Source organism: Amia ocellicauda, chromosome 6 (genome assembly GCF_036373705.1).
Source record: "Amia ocellicauda isolate fAmiCal2 chromosome 6, fAmiCal2.hap1, whole genome shotgun sequence".
Lineage (NCBI taxonomy): Eukaryota > Metazoa > Chordata > Actinopteri > Amiiformes > Amiidae > Amia > Amia ocellicauda.
In genome coordinates this window covers 38,734,082-38,755,756 of record NC_089855.1, presented here as the reverse complement: position 1 = coordinate 38,755,756, position 21,675 = coordinate 38,734,082, and the positions used below count along the sequence as shown (strand labels likewise).

The 21,675-nt window shown below is 37.7% G+C and overlaps 1 protein-coding gene across 4 annotated transcripts in view; it reads right to left on the bottom strand.

Moving 5' to 3' along the window:
• The window catches only part of wdr4 (WD repeat domain 4), a 54,925-nt gene that overhangs the window by 9,933 nt on the left and 23,317 nt on the right, over positions 1–21,675 (bottom strand). For 2 of the 4 annotated variants that reach the window (XM_066707089.1, XM_066707092.1), the window contains exons 5-8: positions 19,037–19,149; positions 16,739–16,799; positions 16,138–16,236; positions 4,729–4,793 (exon numbers count right to left, since the gene is read on the bottom strand). In XM_066707089.1, the coding sequence (XP_066563186.1) occupies positions 4,729–4,793; positions 16,138–16,236; positions 16,739–16,799; positions 19,037–19,149 (338 nt within the window). The remainder of the gene's footprint in view (positions 1–4,728; positions 4,794–16,137; positions 16,237–16,738; positions 16,800–19,036; positions 19,150–21,675) is intronic. The other 2 variants (XM_066707090.1, XM_066707093.1) reach the window with 2 other exon arrangements.

Below are 21,675 nucleotides of genomic sequence, written 5' to 3'. Positions count from 1 at the left end.
TAGTTGAGCAACTAATCATAAGACAACGGGTAATTCTGGGGTAAAATGAAGACAAAAATAAAGCCTTAAATGAAATGCATTTAATGCAAATGCCATCAACCCAGCCTTAGTGCACACTGTAAATGTAATTTTAAATTTGTTTTTAAAAGTACTTAGTTTTACTTAAGTTTAAATACAGTACAATCAATAAGTGCATACAATGTTTTTATAGAAACGAGCAGGGAAACCATGCAGCAGGGTGTCTTTAAAAGTGTCAGTGTGCTCAGGGTTGTTTTTACCTCCGTATTAAAGCACTTTAAAAAGGAAGCGCAGGTGTACACACTACTCGCTGACATCTACATTTAATAAGCACGTTGAGGGGGGCGAACACTTCCTGCTGTTGCTTTTATTAACCCTCTAGTTACTGTGACAGTTTCTGCAAACCTACACAGAGTGAGAAACCCACATCTGACATAATAGTTGAAACCACATTACATAATATGCATATTGTTTTTGAATGGCGTTTAATACAAATACTAATTTTAACATAGGCCTATTTAAGAACATAAGAACATAAGAAAGTTTACAAACGAGAGGAGGCCATTTGACCCATCGTGCTCGTTTGGTGTCCACTAATATCTAAGTGATCCAAGGATCCTATCCAGTCTATTTTTAAATGTTCCCAAACTTTCAGCTTCTACCACATCGCTGGATAGTTTGTTCCAGACTGTGACTACTCTCTGTGTAAAGAAGTGTCTCCTGTTTTCCGTTTTGAATGCCTTGAAGCCCAATTTCCATTTGTGTCCCTGGGTGCGTGTGCCCCTGCTGATCTGGAAAAGCTCCTCTGGTTTGATGTGGTCGATGCCTTTCATGATTTTGAAGACTTGGATCAAGTCCCCACGTAGTCTCCTCCAGGGTGAAAAGGTTCAGTTCCCTCAGTCTCTCCGAGTAGGACTTTCCCTTCAGACCTGGAATAAGTCTGGTTGCTCTCCTCTGAACTGCCTCTAAAGCAGCAATATCCTTCTTGAAGTGAGGTGCCCAGAACTGTACACAGTATTCCAGATGAGGTCTAACTAGCGCATTGTACAGTCTTAACATTACTTCCCTTGTTTTGAATTCTACACTTTTGACAATATACCCTAGCATTCTGTTTGCCTTTCTTATTGCTTCCCCACATTGCTTGCATGGAGAAAGTGAGGAGTCCACATAGACTCCTAGGTCTTTCTCATGCTTTATTTCATCTAGATCTGAATAGCCTGTGCTGCCAAGATTGTATCTGCTGAGCCACCTATTTTAGTATCATTGGAAAATTTGACAAGTTTGCTAACTATCCCAGAGTCCAGATCATTAATATAGATTAGAAAAAGCAAAGGCCCTAGTACTGATCCCTGTGGAACTCCACTAACAACCTCACTCCAGTTACAATCAACTCCTCTAAATCGACACCCTTTGTTTCCTATACATCAACCAGTTCATAATCCATCTACTTACATTACCCTGAATGCCTACAGCTTCCAATTTGAGGATCAGTCTTTGGTGTGGAACCTTATCAAAAGCTTTTTGGAAATCTAAGTATATCATATCATATGCTTTCACGTGATCTACAGCTGCAGTTGCATGTTCAAAACATTCTAATAAATTAGTAAGACATGATCTGCCTCGTCAAAACCCATGTTGACTATCTCCAAGAATATGGTTTTCATTAAGATGCTCCTCTATTTTCTGTCTAATCATTTTTTCCAACATTTTACAGGTGATGCAGGTGAGACTGATTGGTCTGTAATTTCCTGGCTCAGTTTTGTCCCCTTTCTTGTGGATTGGTATGACATTTGCTGTCTTCCAGTCAGTTGGCACATCCCCTGTTCTAAGTGTCATTTGGAAAAATTGAGTTAGCGGCCTATAAATAATTTCCCTCATTTCTTTAAGTACTGTTGGAAATATCCCATCTGGCCCAGGTGATTTGTTTGTTTTAAATTCTGCTAGTCCCTTTAGTACCTCCTCCTCATTTATCCTGATCTCTCTTAGGGTTTGACTGGACTGATTGTCAACCTGTGGCATGTCATCTGTTTTTTCTTTTGTAAAAACCTCTGTGAAATACTCATTTAGAACATTTGCCACATCTTGTTTGTTTTCCAAGATTCCTCCATTTTTGCCCTTTATCTGTTTCAATTCCTCCTTAATTGTCCTCTTGCTGTTGTAATATTGAAAAAAGCTCTTTGCATTAGTTTTAGCTCCAAGAGCTATGTTTCTTTCTATTTCCCTCTTTGCTTTCCTGATCCCTTTCTTAAGATCTCCTTGCAGCTCAACATATTCTATGTATTGAGTTTTGTCACCATCCATTTTGTATGCGCTATACAACATTTTCTTTCTCTTGATATTTTCTTGCATACCTCTATTAAACCATTTTGGCCAGTGTTTTTTGGTCCTCAATTTGCTACGTTTTGGTACAAATTGCTCCTGAGCCTCAAGTAGTATATTCTTAAAATATACCCATCCATTTTCAACTGACTCTGTATCCAATGTGCTCCAGTCTACCTCTTCTAAGTGCCGTCTCATACCTTCAAGGTTTGCTTTTCTAAAATTGTAGACCATTGTTTTAGACTTGGACCTTGTTTTTTGAAAGAATACCTCAAAGCTAACCATATTGTGATCACAATTTATATATTTGTATAGTTACAATTACTAATATACATTGCTTATTTTACAGCTGTTTTACCACCTACATAACAGGAAATGTACTTAATTGCAGATTCTGAAGATGTCAGCCCCATTCAAACTAAAAAAAGAAAAACTAGATTCAAAGAGAGGACCTTTACATTGAAATGCTGGAACTCCAGAAGGAAAATCTATTGTTGTAAAGGGAAAAACTTGATCTAGAAATCAAAATGTAAAATGTTAAAATTGGCAATTCGAGTTAAAAGGGGAAGGAGAAAATTATTATTGTAGTTATTAAGAGTTGTTGGTTGTTAATACATTTGTCATTATTTATAATACATACTAGATTTGAATTTGTATTGTAATAGTTCAAATAAATGTAAGTTTTTATCAATTCAATGAAACATTTCAGTGTCAAATTAGTTGCAACTATTATTAGTCAAACTTCCATTACTTTGTATGTAATTATTGAAACATTTTTTTTGCATATATTTTTGATTTATAATTGTATAAGTCTGCCTACATATGTGCCTAACGATTTATACACCAGTTTACACAGTTAATTGCGAACAGGACATTTTATTATTTGTTTTCTTTTTCTTATTAAAAGTATATGTGAACATTTTGAAAACAACTGAAGAATAGCAGGTGATATAGCTCGTCTGTCTGTCCTCTGATCGGCTCAGCAAGTTTATAACTTTCCTTTTGTGTTGTGTAAGGATGGCAACAGGCTTGCTGGTGTTAGCGGTTTGACTGCTGTTAGCAATACAATTCAGCATCTACACTACCGGTCAAAAGTTTTAGAACACCTTCTTAAAAAATATATATATTTACATTTACAGTTTAATGTCTCAATGTACTCTGAAATTAAAGCACAGAACAAACAAAGAATTGAAAATGAAGAAATCATGGAATCGTTTGGTTTTACAAAATGTAACCCCTGAAAAATATAACCCACCCCCCATATTCTGAAATGGGGGGAACTTGGTCTGAGTAGGAATACAAAATCTCAGAAAATATTGACAATTATGACATATTCTGGAACCAGACAGTCTACTGATCAAAACAAGACCATCCACGTTTTGGTAGAAGCAACACACTCCCGAGAACTGAAAATGTCAAGATAGAAAACTCTGTTTACAGTGTACTAATACACAACAATTTTACACAACTGGATCTGAACTTAATATATACTGGATTCATCGTTAGGTTGTTCTGAACAAAACAAGCCTATTTGCAAAGAAATCCGATAGAAACTGAGTGATCTGAATCAGCAGCTGTAATAGACAGACGGAGCCATTTCAAAGCGCTTCACGTTGTATAAAGTAAAAAGTTAAATGTATTTCAAATTGCGATTAATAAAAGTTTAATAAAATATGTATTCACTTTTTTACGTTGTAGAATAACGTATCAATAACTGTGCTATATAGCCCTACTTTAAACATCCCCCTCCTCCCTGTCTCTCTCTCTCGACTAGTTAATATTAATAATAATAATATTATTATTATTCTCCCCTACTCCCCATCTCTCTCGACTAGACAACAAATATTCACCTGGTGTACTGCACATGCTGGTTCATATGTAAGTATTCCTCCCAATATGTATTACTGGAATATTAGATCAAGTAAACAGCTTCCTTCACACATTAGAGTGTAGAGTGCGTGTGTGTAGCTTGTAACTGAATATGCAAAGTGCTGATGAATATCCAAATTGGTGATGAACAGACGCTGGTGATGAAATGTACCCCATGATGAAATGTGCGTGATGAAATGCCCGTGATAAAAAGTGCAACTTTACATTTATTTGTACTTTACTCATATTCTCTTAATGTACCTAATTTTACAGTAGCTATACATACTGCATTCCACAGAACATTCATACAAAATAAAAACTATTGGTCTATCTTTGTCCTACTTTACTTAAGACCCAGCATTAATTTAAATAGATTTTTACCCAAGATTTACCTTTCAGTTTGATTTAAAAGTAATACATTTGAGTACTGACACCAATACTATGGATACTGATACATGTAAATACAATACATACATACATACATATTACATACATACATACATACATAACAATAATATGTACCTGTCACATGAAACGGCAATATGATCTCCTTGTGGTGAACTGGCAATTCTGGACACCGCAAACTTCTAAGAAAAATGAGTTACAGTTATATTCTTATATTATAGCAATTCATTGTCATACAGTCCTGTAAAACATAAATATTAAATGGCCTATGATCTTTTTGTGGGCATAGTCAAACCTAGCTTAGTCCATGTCAGCTTACCCAGAACTCCACACTGCTTATATTTTGTGTAATGGAAGACACACAATTGGCATCTCTATCTCCGGGATCATTTTACGCACATTAGCTTAAATTTGTATGGATTATTATTAGTAGTAGTTGTAGTAGTAGTAGTTCACCAGTAGTTAGGTATGAGTAAGGTGATCTTATACTGGAAGGTTAACAAAATGTAATACAATCGAGATAATACACCATACAATAATTCCTAATGCCTTCTATTATCTCACTGACTGGAAACCAGCCAAACAAGGGGATGGGGAAAAATGTTTTATGAAAAGCAAATATGTGACAGCATATCTAGGGGCAGCACTAGTAATAAGCATTCATAAGAAAAACTAAATTAAAAAATATTAATGTGTAGTGTTAGTGGGGGTGTATTTTGATAGAGCATTTTAGCTCTGAGCTGAACTCTGATCTAAAGAAGACCTCTCCCCCAAAGTTAACAGATTTCCTGAGCTCATCAGCGTGTGAACTGTTCTACATCAAAGTGGCAGTCTTGGGAGAATGGCACCGAGAATGGGCCAAATGGCTGCTGTGAGATGTCTGGGGAATAGGGCCTAAAGGTAATAAAAACTCTTTGAAGTGGACAACACAGAGCTACGAACCCGGGCCAACCGGCATTTCCAAAAGATGGCATGGATTGACATCAGTCATAAATCAAGCCTCCTCCAATAGGACACTGGGGGCTGAAACCGAAATCCAATCTCACAGACTCAAGAACCAATCGTCTATTGATCTGACAGGCATTAAAAGGCAACACACGGCATTTATCTCCCTCTCTCTCACCTGAACCAGTAACTCGCTGCCACAGCTCAACCTGTAGCTCTGTTGCCAGAACCGGAACCAGAAACCAACAAAAAGTCTTTGCCGGCAACAGAAGAGTTAAACTGGGAGAAGGAGATTGAGCCGTACGAAGAATTCTTTAAAGAACTTTATGCAGTTAAAGAACTTTAGAAACTGCGCATGCCCGCCTGTACCCATCTGATCAGTGGAGTTTTACGGCTGGACAATTGACTAAGTCGACTGCAATACGAAAGTGTTCAGTCATTTAAATAGCTATTGAGTCTTAAGAAACTTGACCCTTGGAAAGGAACAGGGCCCTGCTTCCCTCAAAGACTTAAAATCTGTCAACGCCAAGAAATATCTTCTCATTCCTGTTTAACTGTTTAGTCTGAAATTGACATACGTTAATAGACACCAGATTATAGGTGGCTCTGCCTATCCTTAATCATTGAACAGTAATCAATTAGGGAGAATTGTGGTAACAAGAAATGATAGAATCTTTCTCGGCACCCAAACGTAAATGAGACTGATATACACTCACCTAAAGGATTATTAGGAACACCTGTTCAATTTCTCATTAATGCAATTATCTAACCAACCAATCACATGGCAGTTGCTTCAATGCATTTCGGGGTGTGGTCCTGGTCAAGACAATCTCCTGAACTCCAAACTGAATGTCTGAATGGGAAAGAAAGGTGATTTAAGCAATTTTGAGCGTGACATGGTTGTTGGTGCCAGACGGGCCGGTCTGAGTATTTCACAATCTGCTCAATTACTGGGATTTTCACGCACAACCATTTCTAGGGTTTACAAAGAATGGTGTGAAAAGGGAAAAACATCCAGTATGCGGCAGTCCTGTGGGCGAAAATGCCTTGTTGATGCTAGAGGTCAGAGGAGAATGGGCCGACTGATTCAAGCTGATAGAAGAGCAACTTTGACTGAAATAACCACTCGTTACAACCGAGGTATGCAGCAAAGCATTTGTGAAGCCACAACACGTACAACCTTGAGGCGGATGGGCTACAACAGCAGAAGACCCCACCGGGTACCACTCATCTCCACTACAAATAGGAAAAAGAGGCTACAATTTGCACAAGCTCACCAAAATTGGACAGTTGAAGACTGGAAAAATGTTGCCTGGTCTGATGAGTCTCGATTTCTGTTGAGACATTCAGATGGTAGAGTCAGAATTTGGCGTAAACAGAATGAGAACATGGATCCATCATGCCTTGTTACCACTGTGCAGGCTGGTGGTGGTGGTGTAATGGTGTGGGGGATGTTTTCTTGGCACACTTTAGGCCCCTTAGTGCCAATTGGGCATCGTTTAAATGCCACGGCCTACCTGAGCACTGTTTCTGACCATGTCCATCCCTTTATGACCACCATGTACCCATCCTCTGATGGCTACTTCCAGCAGGATAATGCACCATGTCACAAAGGTCGAATCATTTCAAATTGGTTTCTTGAACATGACAATGAGTTCACTGTACTAAACTGGACCCCACAGTCACCAGATCTCAACCCAATAGAGCATCTTTGGGATGTGGTGGAACGGGAGCTTCGTGCCCTGGATGTGCATCCCACAAATCTCCATCAACTGCAAGATGCTATCCTATCAATATGGGCCAACATTTCTAAAGAATGCTTTCAGCACCTTGTTGAATCAATGCCACGTAGAATTAAGGCAGTTCTGAAGGCGAAAGGGGGTCAAACACAGTATTAGTATGGTGTTCCTAATAATCCTTTAGGTGAGTGTATATAACGAGAAATTATTTGACTAATTCGCATTAGTTATTTAATGTCTGACTAACAATACTAATGAGACTCACCTTCGTCTTACTAAACGGTATTGTAGTCAATGTGATTGTAAATTTGTGTAACATTTTGTGTGTTATCATATGCCATTCCATGGTCTTTGATTTGGTCACGGAAGTGATTTGTCTTTGATTTGTTGATCTTGAGTGAATTTTAATTAGTTTTTCCTTTTTTTGTATAGCTAGTGTAGTGCTACATTTTATCTTTGTTTTTAATAAATTTGAGAATTTATATCTTTGGAATTGGTTTCTGCGTCCAATTATTGCAGAAATTGAGTTCTACAAGATTCTAGGATTCTTGATAAGGTGATACTTAAATTCACTTCTTTGAACTGAAATGTATAAGTGTACCTTACGCTACAAATGCTACTCTGAAATTGACTGTCCTTGTGCATGGTGTCTGCTGGGTTAGGCTCCAGCTAACCATGACCTTGTACTTCATGAAGCAGTTCTTATTGAAAATGGATGGATAATATTAATAATACACATTTATATTAAATACATGAAACACTCATCCACAGTAAAAGTAGACTGTAATTGTATTAATGGTTCCAGATTACTTTGATAGTTTACATATAAATATATATAAAGAATATGCCCCATATGACTAATCCAAAAATTATAAATGTTGATAATAGCATGTGGTTCTTGATGATGATTAGATACCCAGATAGCACAGAATGTTGGGCTGACGTCGGCATGGTTGGGCAGCAGTAGGTCAGGGAGGTGGAGGATGACCAACGTCGGCATATGGTTGGCATGGTCGGACTGCAGTTATGGTCGGTGAGATGGATCATGTCTGACTAAATGCTGACAAATACGATATCAGTGCAACTTGTTTTAATACACTGACCTATATAACTTTAAAATATCATACATATGAATAATAATAATTATAAATATGTTTGATACTATTCAAAATGTTCACAGCTTCATTATTTGAAAGCGCTCGAGCGCTCTTCCTCGAGACCATACTGAGAAGAGGCCTCTCCTCAGATGACCTCAGACTGAAGAGCGTGCTGGAAAGTAAGTTCACTTTCAGACTATTATTAAAATGTTTAAATGTACTGTTGTATAAATGTACTGAAAAGTAGAATATTTAATTGTCTGAAGTACCATGTTGTATGTATGACACATTAAATGTGGTTATTTTCAAAATAACATTTGTATAATATCAATGATAGGCTTTTAATTTTCTGTATTGCGGAATGGCTTAAAGTGAATGTAAATTACAATATAGAGCCAATTGGGTAATTAATTATGTAGCCAATGTATTTCAATTTGTAACTAATGTCAGAAGTGAAAAACAGAAGTGTTAACATTTTCTTCACATTGTACATTTATGTGCATTGTGTGCGAAGATGCCACAGAAACTAGTTGTTTGTTTGCCACAAATGTAACTTAATGGTTAAAGGACAGAAGGGAACATTCACATAACTATTTTAAAAGTGGTCATTACTGACAATTAAAATTACAGTTATAAGAATGAATACAGCTTACTGAATGCCTAAACTGTAGTTTACATTTATTTTTTGGTTATCTGTTTATCTAGAATTGAGCCAGATGTGTCCAGAGGATTGAGGAACTCGATGACTGAGAAGCAAGATCAGACGTGTGTCTTTTATTCTTTTAAATGTTTAATCTATTATTTGTTAATAAAATTGGTGCTTGTTATTCCTTATTACTACCTCTGCTGAGTGATTTGAATATACAATCTTACATGTCTTTCTGCTGTGTTTTGATCTGGGGATCTGTAATTCTCCAAGTATAAGACGTCAGCTTTTTAAATAACTGTGTGTATTGGATAATATAAATTTTAGAAATACTCTGTCAATATATTAGATATATAGATCAGTGTTCTGAAAACACTGTGGGCTACAGGATGAGGACAGCGAAGGAATGAGCAACAGTGGATACAGAATAAGAGCAAAGGATACTTTTGGGCATGAACACTTGCAGATCAAAACACGGATAGCCTGATTGACATTGGACTGACGTCGGGCCAACGTAGGCACGATGACGTCAGGCCAATGTTGGCCCGATGAGCAAAAAGACGATGGACCGACGTCATCTTCCACGTCAGTCCGACCACTCATGATCCGTCGGGCCGACGTTGGCCCTATGATGACACATAGACATGGGGTTTGTTTCTATTTATCGAGTGTTGCATGCCTGACGCTGAAATATTTCTCAGGTGACAATGCAGGAGCTTGAGAGTGTGGTTGTAATTTTTTTTTTTTTTTTTTTTTTAATAAATAAAAGTGAAAACAACTAGCCCGGCTACCAAACTGTAAGTGAAGCTGCAAAGACATAGGCTAAATTATAACATTCTCAAAAGCAACAAAAACAACATGTGAAAGACCACAATGATTGAATATAACTTCTATTTGTTAGGCTATAGTATCATTTAGTCATTGAACCCTGATAACATGGAGTATTCCAGCATGCACTGAAACAGTCTTTTTATATAATAATTATCTATAAATATATTGATCTATATATAACATTGTGAACATAAATATTAGCTTTTAACAGAAGTAGAAATTGTAGAAATGTGGAAATTGCTTACCGTGGCTTACTGTACATAAAATGCAACTATTGTATCAAAACTTCATAAATTACAAGACCGGCACCATTAAGATTTATGTTCAAAATTATATAAAAATCATAAGTATCTTGTGTAGACAAGTTTGTGTTGCGCTTAAGGTTGAACGTACTTATGTGGTTTACTATATTGGGCTTAATGTGTAGTTTATTGATTGCCAAATTGGTAATTGACAATAATTATCTTGTACAATAAACCATATAAGCACGGATTATATGCAGGGCTTCACGTCATTATTAGATTGTTAATGTTACTTAATTGTCTCCATCTTTTATTTAACTTTGACAAGTCAATGGTTATGTTTAAAGCACACGCAGGTATGTTACGCGATACATTAAGTGTTTTAGACACTCTCGCTTTTGATGTTGTAAAAATAGTTGAATCTTGTTAAAACTTAAAATCTCACAAAAAGGAAAATATATAAATTTGTTCAAGTCCAAGTCCATTGTAAATAGTAACGTGTACTCTTTCGACAATGACATTGCAGTACAATGAAATATACTGATCTTCACTAGATTTGACCTGTATTATTAGTTTACTTGAACGATTAATTGTGTTATTCTATTAAACACTTGTCTAACCCACAATACCCTGAACAAGGAATAAAATTAACACCCACCACCCACCAAATGCGGGTAGATTTAGCCAAATTGGTCAGTTTTACCAGCCACTTTGGTAGGTAGCTAACAAGTGTACGGGAACACAACTTTTAGTTTAAGAACATAAGAACATAAGAAAGTTTACAAACGAGAGGAGGCCATTCGACCCATCATGCTCGTTTGGTGTCCATTAATATCTAAGTGATCCAAGGATCCTATCCAGTCTATTTTTAAATGTTCCCAAACTTTCAGCTTCTACCACATGAACTGCCTCTAGAGCAGCAATATCCTTCTTGAATTGTGGTGCCCAGAACATCACACAGTATTCCAGATGAGGTCTAACTAGCACATTGTACAGTCTTAACATTACTTCCCTTGTTTTAAATTCTACACTTTTGAAATATACCCTAGCATTCTGTTTGCCTTTTTTATTGCTTCCCCACATTGCTTGGATGGAGAAAGTGAGGAGTCCACATAGACTCCTAGATCTTTCTCATGCGTTACTTCATCTAGATCTGTACCTCCCATCGTGTAATTATAGTGGACATTTTTGTTACCTGCATGTATTACCTTGCACTTGTACACATTGAATTTCATTTTCCAGGTGTCGGCCCACAACTGAATATTATCCAAGTCCCTTTGAATAGCCTGTGTTGCCAAGATTGTATCTGCTGAGCCACCTATTTTAGTATCATTGGCAAATTTGACAAGTTTGCTAACTATCCCAGAGTCCAGATCATTAATATACATTAGAAAAAGCAAAGGCCCTAGTACCGATCCCTGTGGAACTCCACTAACAACCTCACTCCAGTTAGAAGCGACTCCTCTAATCGACACCGTCTGTTTGCTATACATCAACCAATTCATAATCCATCTACTTACATTACCCTGAATGCCTACAGCTTCCAATTTGAGGATCAGTCTTTGGTGTGGAACCTTGTCAAAAGCTTTTTATGCTTTCACCTGATCTACAGCTGCAGTTGCATGTTCAAAAAACTCCAATAAATTTGTAAGACATGATCTGCCTGGTCTAAACCCATGTTGACCATCTCCAAGAATATGGTTTTCATTAAGATGCTCTATTTTCTGTCTAATCATTTTTTCCAACATTTTACAGGTATGCAAGACTGATTGGTCTGTAATTTCTTGGCTCTGTTTCGTCCCCTTTCTTGTGTCATTTGGAACATTTGAGTTAGCGGCCTAAAAATAATTTCCCTCATTTCTGTAGTACTGTTGGAAAGATCCCATCTGGCCCAGGTGATTTGTTGGTTTTTAATTTTGCTAGTCCCTTTAGAACCTACTCCTCATTTATCCTGATCTCTCTCGGGGTTTGACTGCACTGATTGTTAACCTGTGGTATATCTGTTTTTCTTTTGTAAAAACCTCTGTGAAATACTCAGAGAACATGAGCCACATCTTGTTCATTTTCCAACATACTTCCATTTTCGCCCTTTAGCTGTTTCACTTCCTCCTTTATTGACCTCTTGCTGTTTTAGTTTTTGCTCCAAGAGCTATGTTTCTTTCTATTTCCCTCTTTGCTTTCCTGATCCCTTTCTTAAGATCTCTTTGCAGTTCAACATATTCTTTGTATGTAGTTTCATCTCTATCCCTTTTGTATGCACTATACAACATTTTCTTTCTTTTGATATTTTTTTGCATACCTCTATTAAACCACTTTGGCCAATTTTTTTGGTCGTCAATTTGCTAAGTTATGGGACAAATTTCTCCTGAGCCTCAAGTAGTATTTTCTTAAAACATAACCATCCATTTTCAACTGAATCTGTATCCAGTGTGCTCCAGACTACCTCTTCTAAGTGCTGCCTCATAACTTCAAGGTTTGCTTTTCTATAATTGTAGACCATTGTTTTATACTTGGTCCTTGTTTTTTGAAAGAATGCCTCAAAGCTAACCATATTGTGATTGCAGTTTGCCATCGGTTCTCTAACTAGTGTCCCTCTGAATCTTGGTAATTTGAAAAGATCAAGTCAATGCATGTACTCTCCCTGGTTGGTTCCCTGACAAATTGAGATAGAAAGCAGTCATTTACCATCTTAACCATTTCTGTTTCTGCTTCTGTAGTCCCAAATGGGCTTTCCCAGTCTATGTTTGCGAAATGTAAATCTCCCATTATAATAGCCACATCCTTGCTTCATGCAGTCCTGATTACACTGTACAGCACAACATCTCTCTGAATATCTGAGTTGGGTGGCCTATAACACACTCCTACAACTAATCCTCCAGATATTTTATTGAAAAGTTTAACCACAAAGATTGTTTCATTACTAGGATCTAGTTTGAGTTCTTCTGCCTAAATGTCGTTTCTGACATATAATGCTACCCCACCCCCTGTTCGAGTTTGCCTGTCTCTCCTAAACTGTGTGTATCCTTTCAACTTGTATTCATCCCCATCATTTTCTGTAAGCCATGTTTCTGTCACTCCTACAACATCATAGTCACCCACCAGCACTGTGGCTTCTAGGTCTAACATCTTGTTCCTTATACTCCTGGCATTGAGGTACAAACACTTCAGGACTTTCCTACTAGCAGTTTCCCTTTGTTTTCTTTCCTTAGTTGAACATCTCCCATTGTCAGAGCTCCCTGGCCCCCTGGTCCCTAGTTTAAAAGATTCTCAATTACTCTGCCCATACGCTCTCCCAATGCATTAGCCCCCCTCCTGTTTATATGTAGACCGTCTGATTTGTAAAAGTCCCATCTATCCCAGAAGAAAGACCAAACCTAAAACCCTCTTCCCTACACCAGGATTTCAAAGATGTGTTAAACTTTCTAATCTCAGCCTGTCTCCCTGGCCATGCACGTGGTACCGGAAGTTTCATTCCTAACTCTTTAAATTTGTATTGCAGAACCTCAGTCCTACCTTTTCCTATGTCATTGGTTCCAATGTGGACCATGACCAGTGGATTCCACCTGGCTTTGGCCAGTAGCCCGTCTACTAGTTTAGGGAGATCTACATCCTGAGCACCAGGCAGGCAAGATACCATGCGGGTCTCCTTATCGCTAGAACACATTGTGTGATCTACACCTCTAACAATTGAGTCTCCTACTATAACTACCTCCCTCTTCTGGGGGGGAGCGGGCACCATGGTGCTCTGGTGCTCTACTGCCCTCCCATCACCCTCTGAGCCGTCACTGTCCAATTTGGTGTCCAGCAGTTGGAACCTGTTGGGCATTTCTAGCTATTGGGATGTCTCTAAGGGTTGTGCACGCTCTTTTCTGCAGTTATGACCTACTGTAACCCAGCAGTTCTTTATACTTTCCTGCTCTACGGTCTCAGGTTTTGGCGTGCACACCATCTCTCTCATGGGCGGACTGACCAATTCTTCCATATCACTAATACAGCACAGATCAACAAGCTGAGCCTCAAGATCATGAACCTTGATCTCTAGGATTTCAACATACCAATAAAGTTCACAAATGAAATCTTCTTGGATTAATTAATCCAGGAAGGCAATCATTCTGCAAACCTGACACTGTAGTGGCCACATGCTTCTAAATGTAGTGTTGGTGCCCTAAACACTGTCTCTTGGTTTTTGTCCTCTAAATCACCTGCTTGACCTTTTGGCACCGAGAAACAACGCAGCTTGCTCTCTCTCACCTGTCCTGTGACTGACTTGGGTAACTCCTGAACACTTCTTTTGTCTTTTTGTTTCTCTACAGCTGCTTAAATATATATATCACACACACACACACACACACACACACACACACACGCACAAACAAACTGGTGACAAATTAAAGTAAAAACCTGAATAAATGCGTGGAGGAAAATAACAAATGCAGATGCCTCCAAAGAGGTGTACTGCATGATATGATTAAGCAATTCATATCCTATCATGTTCTGTGGCATGCACAAAAATACTGAAAAGATCCAGTTGACTGCAAGGAAGGATCTATGTGTCTTTGAAAAGTATATGTAAATTATATTTTAAAATATAAATTAATAACTATTCATGTAATTACTGTGCAAATATTTAAAATAAATACAGTAACATCAATACACCAGAACATCTGTGAAAAAGAGCAACCCCATGTATATAAGATACACAACTATGATTTGAGAAAAATTGAATGAGAGGTAAGAAATACCAGACTGAAAATAAAATATTTATGTAATATTTAATTAATGGCTTTTGCCAATTTACCACATTTTTGTGTGTACGAGACCATAGCCGTAACCAGCTGGAAAACTTCCGCTTCCCCGGCTCTGCTCTCCGTTCAACTTCCTATCTGCTGTTCAAGGTTCCCTGTGATGGCGTAGATGTTGTCATGCGACTCCTTCTTGCTCTGTGATTGGATACTTGTCTAGGGCGATTTTATATGATTTCATGATAATAGGGCTTTGCTCTATTGCTTGAAATCAGATGAAATCGCGAGAAATACGAATTTTGATTAAATTTCGATGAAATCGTGGGCTGCATTCAGATTTCATAGAAATTTCATAGCCTAAAGGTCTAAATCTTTCTAGGTTTCGCCCTTCAAACCACCTCTCTATTCGGCGGATTGACCAATTCTTCCAGATCACTAATACAGCACAGATCAGCAAGCTGATGCTCAAGATCACAGACTCTGGTCTCTAGAACCTCAACATGCAAACAACATTCACATATTAAATCTTTCTGGATGAGCTAATCCAGGAAGGCAATAATTCTGCAAACCTAACACTGTTGTGGCCACATGCTTCTAAATTTGGCAAATGGTTGATGCCCTAAAACTTTATCTTGGTTTTTGTCTCCAAGTCAACTGCTTGACTTTTTTGTTAAGAAACAGCACAGCTAACTGCCACCAACTGACCAACATAGCAACTTTACTAAATTAACTTCTATTTAGGCAAACTACAGACAAGATTAACTTCAATTAAGGCAAAATAAAAACAAGATTAGGAATGCTAAAACTGTCTGAAAGTAGAAACACAACAATGTAGCTCTCTCTCACCTGTCCTGTGTCTGGCTTCAGGAACTTCTAACTAAAGGACACCTACACAACAATGTATTAATGGTATAGAGGAATAATACATAAATTCTTAGGCCGACTTGTCATAGAAGTGCTATGATTTAAGCGTTGAGATCTCTACAATGTCGGACCTGCTGAGACGGAGACCAAGACCGAGACCGAGACCAGAGGTGTTGAGACCGAGTCCAAGACCAAGACCTAATAATTTTATGGGTGTTAAACATTTTATTTTTTCCATTTTAAAATTAATGTGAATCACATCACAGGGATACTGGGAGTAACTAAAAACAAATGAATGAATGAATTAAGTATTTAAAAGTATTTATATTAATAGTGGTTTTATTTGAAATACAAAACAAAATCAGCCACACACAATCTATCTGGTCTACATATACGATAATATAAACACTTGCAGCTCACCTTGTCTTTCTCTGTTGAGTCTGGGCCATTGAGCTGTTTGAGGTCCAAGTTCTGTAACTCTGTGCCTGACTCAATATCCCAGAGTCTCAGAGTCCCATCCTGTTAATCACAGCAACACTGGATTACACATAGGAACAAAACCACTGCCACAGAACCATGTTATCTACCAGCATAAGTTTAATAAAAAAAACTAAAAGTTTTTAAAAATAATAATTTTGATATAGATAAATATGTACCTACCTGTATGAAATGCAGTAAACATAAAATGAAATACAGTTCACCCAGATAGACGTTTATTTTCCACAGCTCATGGAAAGACATCTATTATCTTGATTACAATTGCAGCAATTACCACATTTAAAAGTACTGTATGTAAATAGTTTGATTGGAATTTAATTTTACATTGATCTTAATCTGAAATGTTTTTTTATCAGAACCTTTATCTTAGGATGTAACCTTTTAATATATTACAAATAGTGTATACCTATCTGTTACTGTTACACTGTTACTGCAGTTATCTAGCCAGACTGTGCTGAAAACGATGGGAGTATAACTGAATCAGACACACCACATATATAAAGCAGCTCTGTGAAGTGCTTACCCCAGAGCCAGAGATCAGCCAGTGAGGGTGGTGTGGGGGCACAAACACAGAGCTGACAAACCTGCAGAGAGAATAAATTAGTAGTCAAATGTTTACATATCTCCTGTCATCATAACAAAGGAACCTGAGGTGCTTAACAACAACATAACAGCCTGATCATTGTGACAAAACACAATAGTGCAAGAATTTCTAGAATTGATCAGCAACTTCTCCAAATTAATACAATTAAAAAGCAATGCTTAAAGTCATATTAATAGTATTTGATTTCAATATTTCAAATGGATTATTAAATGTCCAGAGGGTACACAACAAGACAGTTTAAACTGCAACAATTTTCTAGGACTTACATTTCTTTTTATATATTTGTGCAAGATAGTTTTTATACATATTTTCTTAAAGTAGACAATTTCTAATCAGAGTAAAGTTTTAAGAGTCAGGTCAAGTTTGTGAAAAATATTTATTTCTGTATTTCAGTGTTCTCTGTAAAATAATCTGAAGAAAGAACGAGAAATAATAATTATAATTATAGTGCTCTGTCTCATCTTTGCTCAGCATTTTCCAAAAAGGATATTCTTGCATTGGATTCAAAGAAGGCAACCAGATTCATATTTTATTCTGTAAAGAATAGTGAAGGAAATGTTTTCATTCACATATTCAAAATTCTCAAACACACTAACTAAAGGAATATGCAAAGATCCTAGTAAATCAGTGTCTACAACATAGCACTGCAAAGTGTTCCACACACAAACCTATCTTTACATAAAGAACTGGCCCTGCTTCGTAGCCCTCAGTCTACTCCAGGTAAACCGACTCGAGTACTACAGTGAGGGAAAAAAGTATTTGATCCCCTGTTGATTTTGTACGTTTGCCCACTGACAAATAAATTATCAGTCTATAATTTTAATGGTAGGTGTATTTTAACAGTGAGAGACAGAATAACAACAGGGGTCAAATACTTATTTCCCTCATTAACATGCAAATCAATTTATAACTTTTTTGAAATGCGTTTTTCTGTATTTTGTTGTTGTTATTCTGTGTCTCACTGTTAAAATACACCTACCATTAAAATTATAGACTGATCATTTGTCAGTGGGCAAACGTACAAAATCAGCAGGGGATCAAATACTTTTTTCCCCCACTGTATGTATGTGTATATATGTACACATATACATATACATACACACACACACACACACACACACATAACACAGTATGATTTACTGTCACATGACAACAATAACACAAGTAATAGTATCCACGCAACAGATGCACTGTAAAATGGTATAGATTCATGTAGATTTACCACAGCCGGGTTTATAGTGGCGCATTTAACATCTGCTAGACAGGTAAAGTTCTTCTCTGACTGTCACGTTTTGATTCTGCTTACCGGTACAGCACGTGTTAATACAAATGAGTTATAATAATAATAATAATAATAATAATGAAAACTGTTGTACCACATCAACATCTTAATAAAAAGAAAATGAAACTTTCTGCATCTGTTTGCATTGCTTTCCAATTTATTAAAATGCAAACAAACTTTTAATACAAATTATATACATCTAAATTAGCGGGGGTGGGGTGTGTGATCACGTGTTATCGGGGGTGATTGCAGATTGAGTTTAGCCTGGCAACGAGAGCGGGGCTTGTGCATTAAAGTATCTTTTGTTTACTTTGGTTATGCTGTGGTAAGTTCACTCTTCTCCATGTTTGTTTGTGTTGTTTGAATGCAAATTTCTTGCCTGCATCCGGCACGTGTGGAAGAACCGGGAAGAATGCAAAGCATCGTTCAAATGACGAAAAATATTGCTGTAGAGAGTGGGATTTGCGACACAGCGAAATAAACGATAGAGCATAATATGAAACTACAGACGTTCTTCTATCGCCACACAATATATATCGTCATATCTCACAGCCCTATGTGCAAGAGTATATTGCACTTCTCCATAATGGTCTCTGTAACTTCCTTGTCCTTCTCCAACATGACCGCTCACACTACCAACTTTAGCATCTCCAGATCAGTTCCCCCTTTTCCTTCACAACAGGTAAGTTCATGAGTTATTTAATAATATCCAACCATTCCCTTTTTTTTCTTCTATTGCTTCCCCCTTTTTCATAACAAAATTACTACCATTCGTAACATTTTAAAGTTTGTTTTTCGTAACTATAAAACACTGAATCATACTAAACCAGTAATGATTGGTTTTGTTAGAGATGGGTTCACTCCATCACAGGGCATCCATTTTAACATTCAGCAACTTTTATGCAAACATGCAAACTGCAAGATTTGGTACTCACTCCCTGTGTCCCAGGCAGAATGACTGGATGTCATAGGGTGCCTTGAGAAGGCTGACTCGGATCTTCTCATCTCGATCTGCTGTTATAATGTATTTGCCATCTGGACTCACTGCCTGGGAAAAGATAATAATTAGTAGTGTTAATTAGGGTTGTGAATCCACATTTGTTGATGCCAAACTTAGTACATTTTTAGTAAATCTAAACTCTGTCAAATACTAAACCAAACTAATTCTAATTTGTAGCAAAATATTTTTGTCTACCCATTACAACCTGAACATGCATGAAGGCAGTCAGTCAGTAATTTCCAGATTTTGTTTTAGATAGAGAAGGGAGGGAAAGACTATAAGGACGTTTCTGGCGAACATTTCCCACAATGCCTTGCTGCTTGTGGAGACAGCTGAGACCCGCCGTAGGGGACATCACAACAAGATTTGTAGCGAAGCCAAGTTTTGCAGGTTGGTTGATCGAAAGATCGCAGATTCTAGGGCTGTCCCGAAGGTTAAATTGTTACTTTCGAAGGTTCAGAACACATTACCGAACGAAGGTTCAAAGCTTTGTTGGTGCTAATTTGAATAATTATCGATGATGTTACGTTAACTACTAGTGTATAAATTTGAAGGAAAATCCTTTTTGTTTTTTTACAGGTAATCCATATAATCAAAATAAAATATCCTGACCTAGCTCAAAATCTCAAAGTCTCATGTTTTTATTAACTTTTTCAAGCACACAGTTTATATTGATTTTACTTGCATGAAACATGTTAACCTTCCAGTAATAATAATAAACTTACTTATAATAAACTATATGCGCAGTGACGTATGCATGTAAACTTTGTAATTTGTATTTTATTCAATACAGAAAAAAAGTGTTGCAAATATTGAATTGGTGATAGATTAATATATCCTGGCGTTCAGCAACATGAAAAAAAGACATCTAATGAAATTAATAAATACTAAAGACAATGGAACACAGTAAACTTAACATCTGCTTGATGACCCTTGTGTCATTAAGACCTTCGGCAGACTCCTCAAGGAGTGAAGGACCCTGAAGAACCTTTTTGATTCTCCCATAGAGTGGTGGGAGATGGTGAAGGTTAGAACCAAGGGCTACTTCATTCAGCTAGGGATACGGAAAGCTTGTGAGAGGCAGGCAAGGTATTCCCATCTAAATGACCGCCTTCAGCGCCTGAGTCTGTTACAGCTCAGAGGCTTCAACCCGGATGATGAGGTGGCCCGGGTGAAACAGCCTTTCCGCCTCTATAGGGAGGAACAGGAAAAGATCAAGGTCCTTTCCAGGGTCCGAATCATGGAGGACGATGAGAAGTGTAGCCGCTTCTTCTTCAAGAAGATGAAGGAGAAGCAGCCTACAGAGATGGTGTTGAGACAGTGGTGCAGGACGTCTATAGGTAGTTATACAACCAGAAGGTGGTGGATCAAAATGTGATCCATCACTTTCTGTCCTGTTGGATTCCCACAAGGAGGGGGACGAGGAGGAGGAGGATCCAGAGATAACCACCCCTGAACTCTCCCAGGTGATGAAGAGCCTCAACTCTGGTAGGACACCAGTTCCCGATGGGATCCCTGCTGAATTTTATAAAATCTTTTGGGATGTGCTCAAGGAAGATCTGGCACGGGTCTTGGGGTCGGTGTACAGAGAGGGTAGACTGGCACCTTCTATGGAGAAGAGTATTCTTACTCTTTTCCATAGGAAGGGAGATCCAAAGGATCTGAAGAACTGGTGGCCGGTCAGCCTCCTGCACACCGACTACAAGATACTGGCCAAAGCACTTACGCTATGGCTACAGCAGCCACTCCCTCAAGTCTTGGGTCCCGACCGGGTATACGTCTTTTCATCACGCACACTTCATCTCAGGGTACATTTCATCACCAGCGTCAGTTTATCACCAATTTGGACATTCATAAGAACTTTGCATATTCAGTTACAAACTACACACAAAAGTCTCACTGCCGGTCTAAAAGTGTGTTTGGAATTGAATATGCATATTGCTGATGAATATGCAAAATGGTGATGAAAGATCGCAGATAAAACTGATGAAATGTGCATGATGAACAGTCAGACGATGCTCTCATTCCCACGCCTGTGACTCTTAAACCACTGCATTGATTTACTAACACCATCAGCCCTGTATCGGTGAAAATGTCTACTTTGTATTGACTGGCTTGCTTAAAGTCAAACTGTATGAATACTGCCTCTCCCGAAGCTTTAAAGAGAAGGTGGGACTGCGGTTAAGGGTATCTTCCGCCATTGAACACAATGTTAAAACAATTTGAAAATATGCAGCAACGCCTCTTATTTCTATGCATATAACAAAAAATTCTATGTGATTTGGCTATAAAGCAAAAAAGAATTGAAATATAGCGACATATAACAATCTAACCCTGTGAAAATCATCCAAATCCTAATTTCAAAAACACGTAGGAAATGGAACTAAAGTGGTTTTTTCTACCTTCAAAATGGATTTACTAACAACAAAGACGCCATTTTGATGAATCTGTCTACTTTTAAATTTGTTTGTCAAATCGTAGTTCTAGTGCCTGTCCCAGCCTCTCAAAGAAAAGATGCGCCTGACAAAAAAAATGGCTACTGCAGTGCAGCGTAACACCAGAAACATGTCCAAC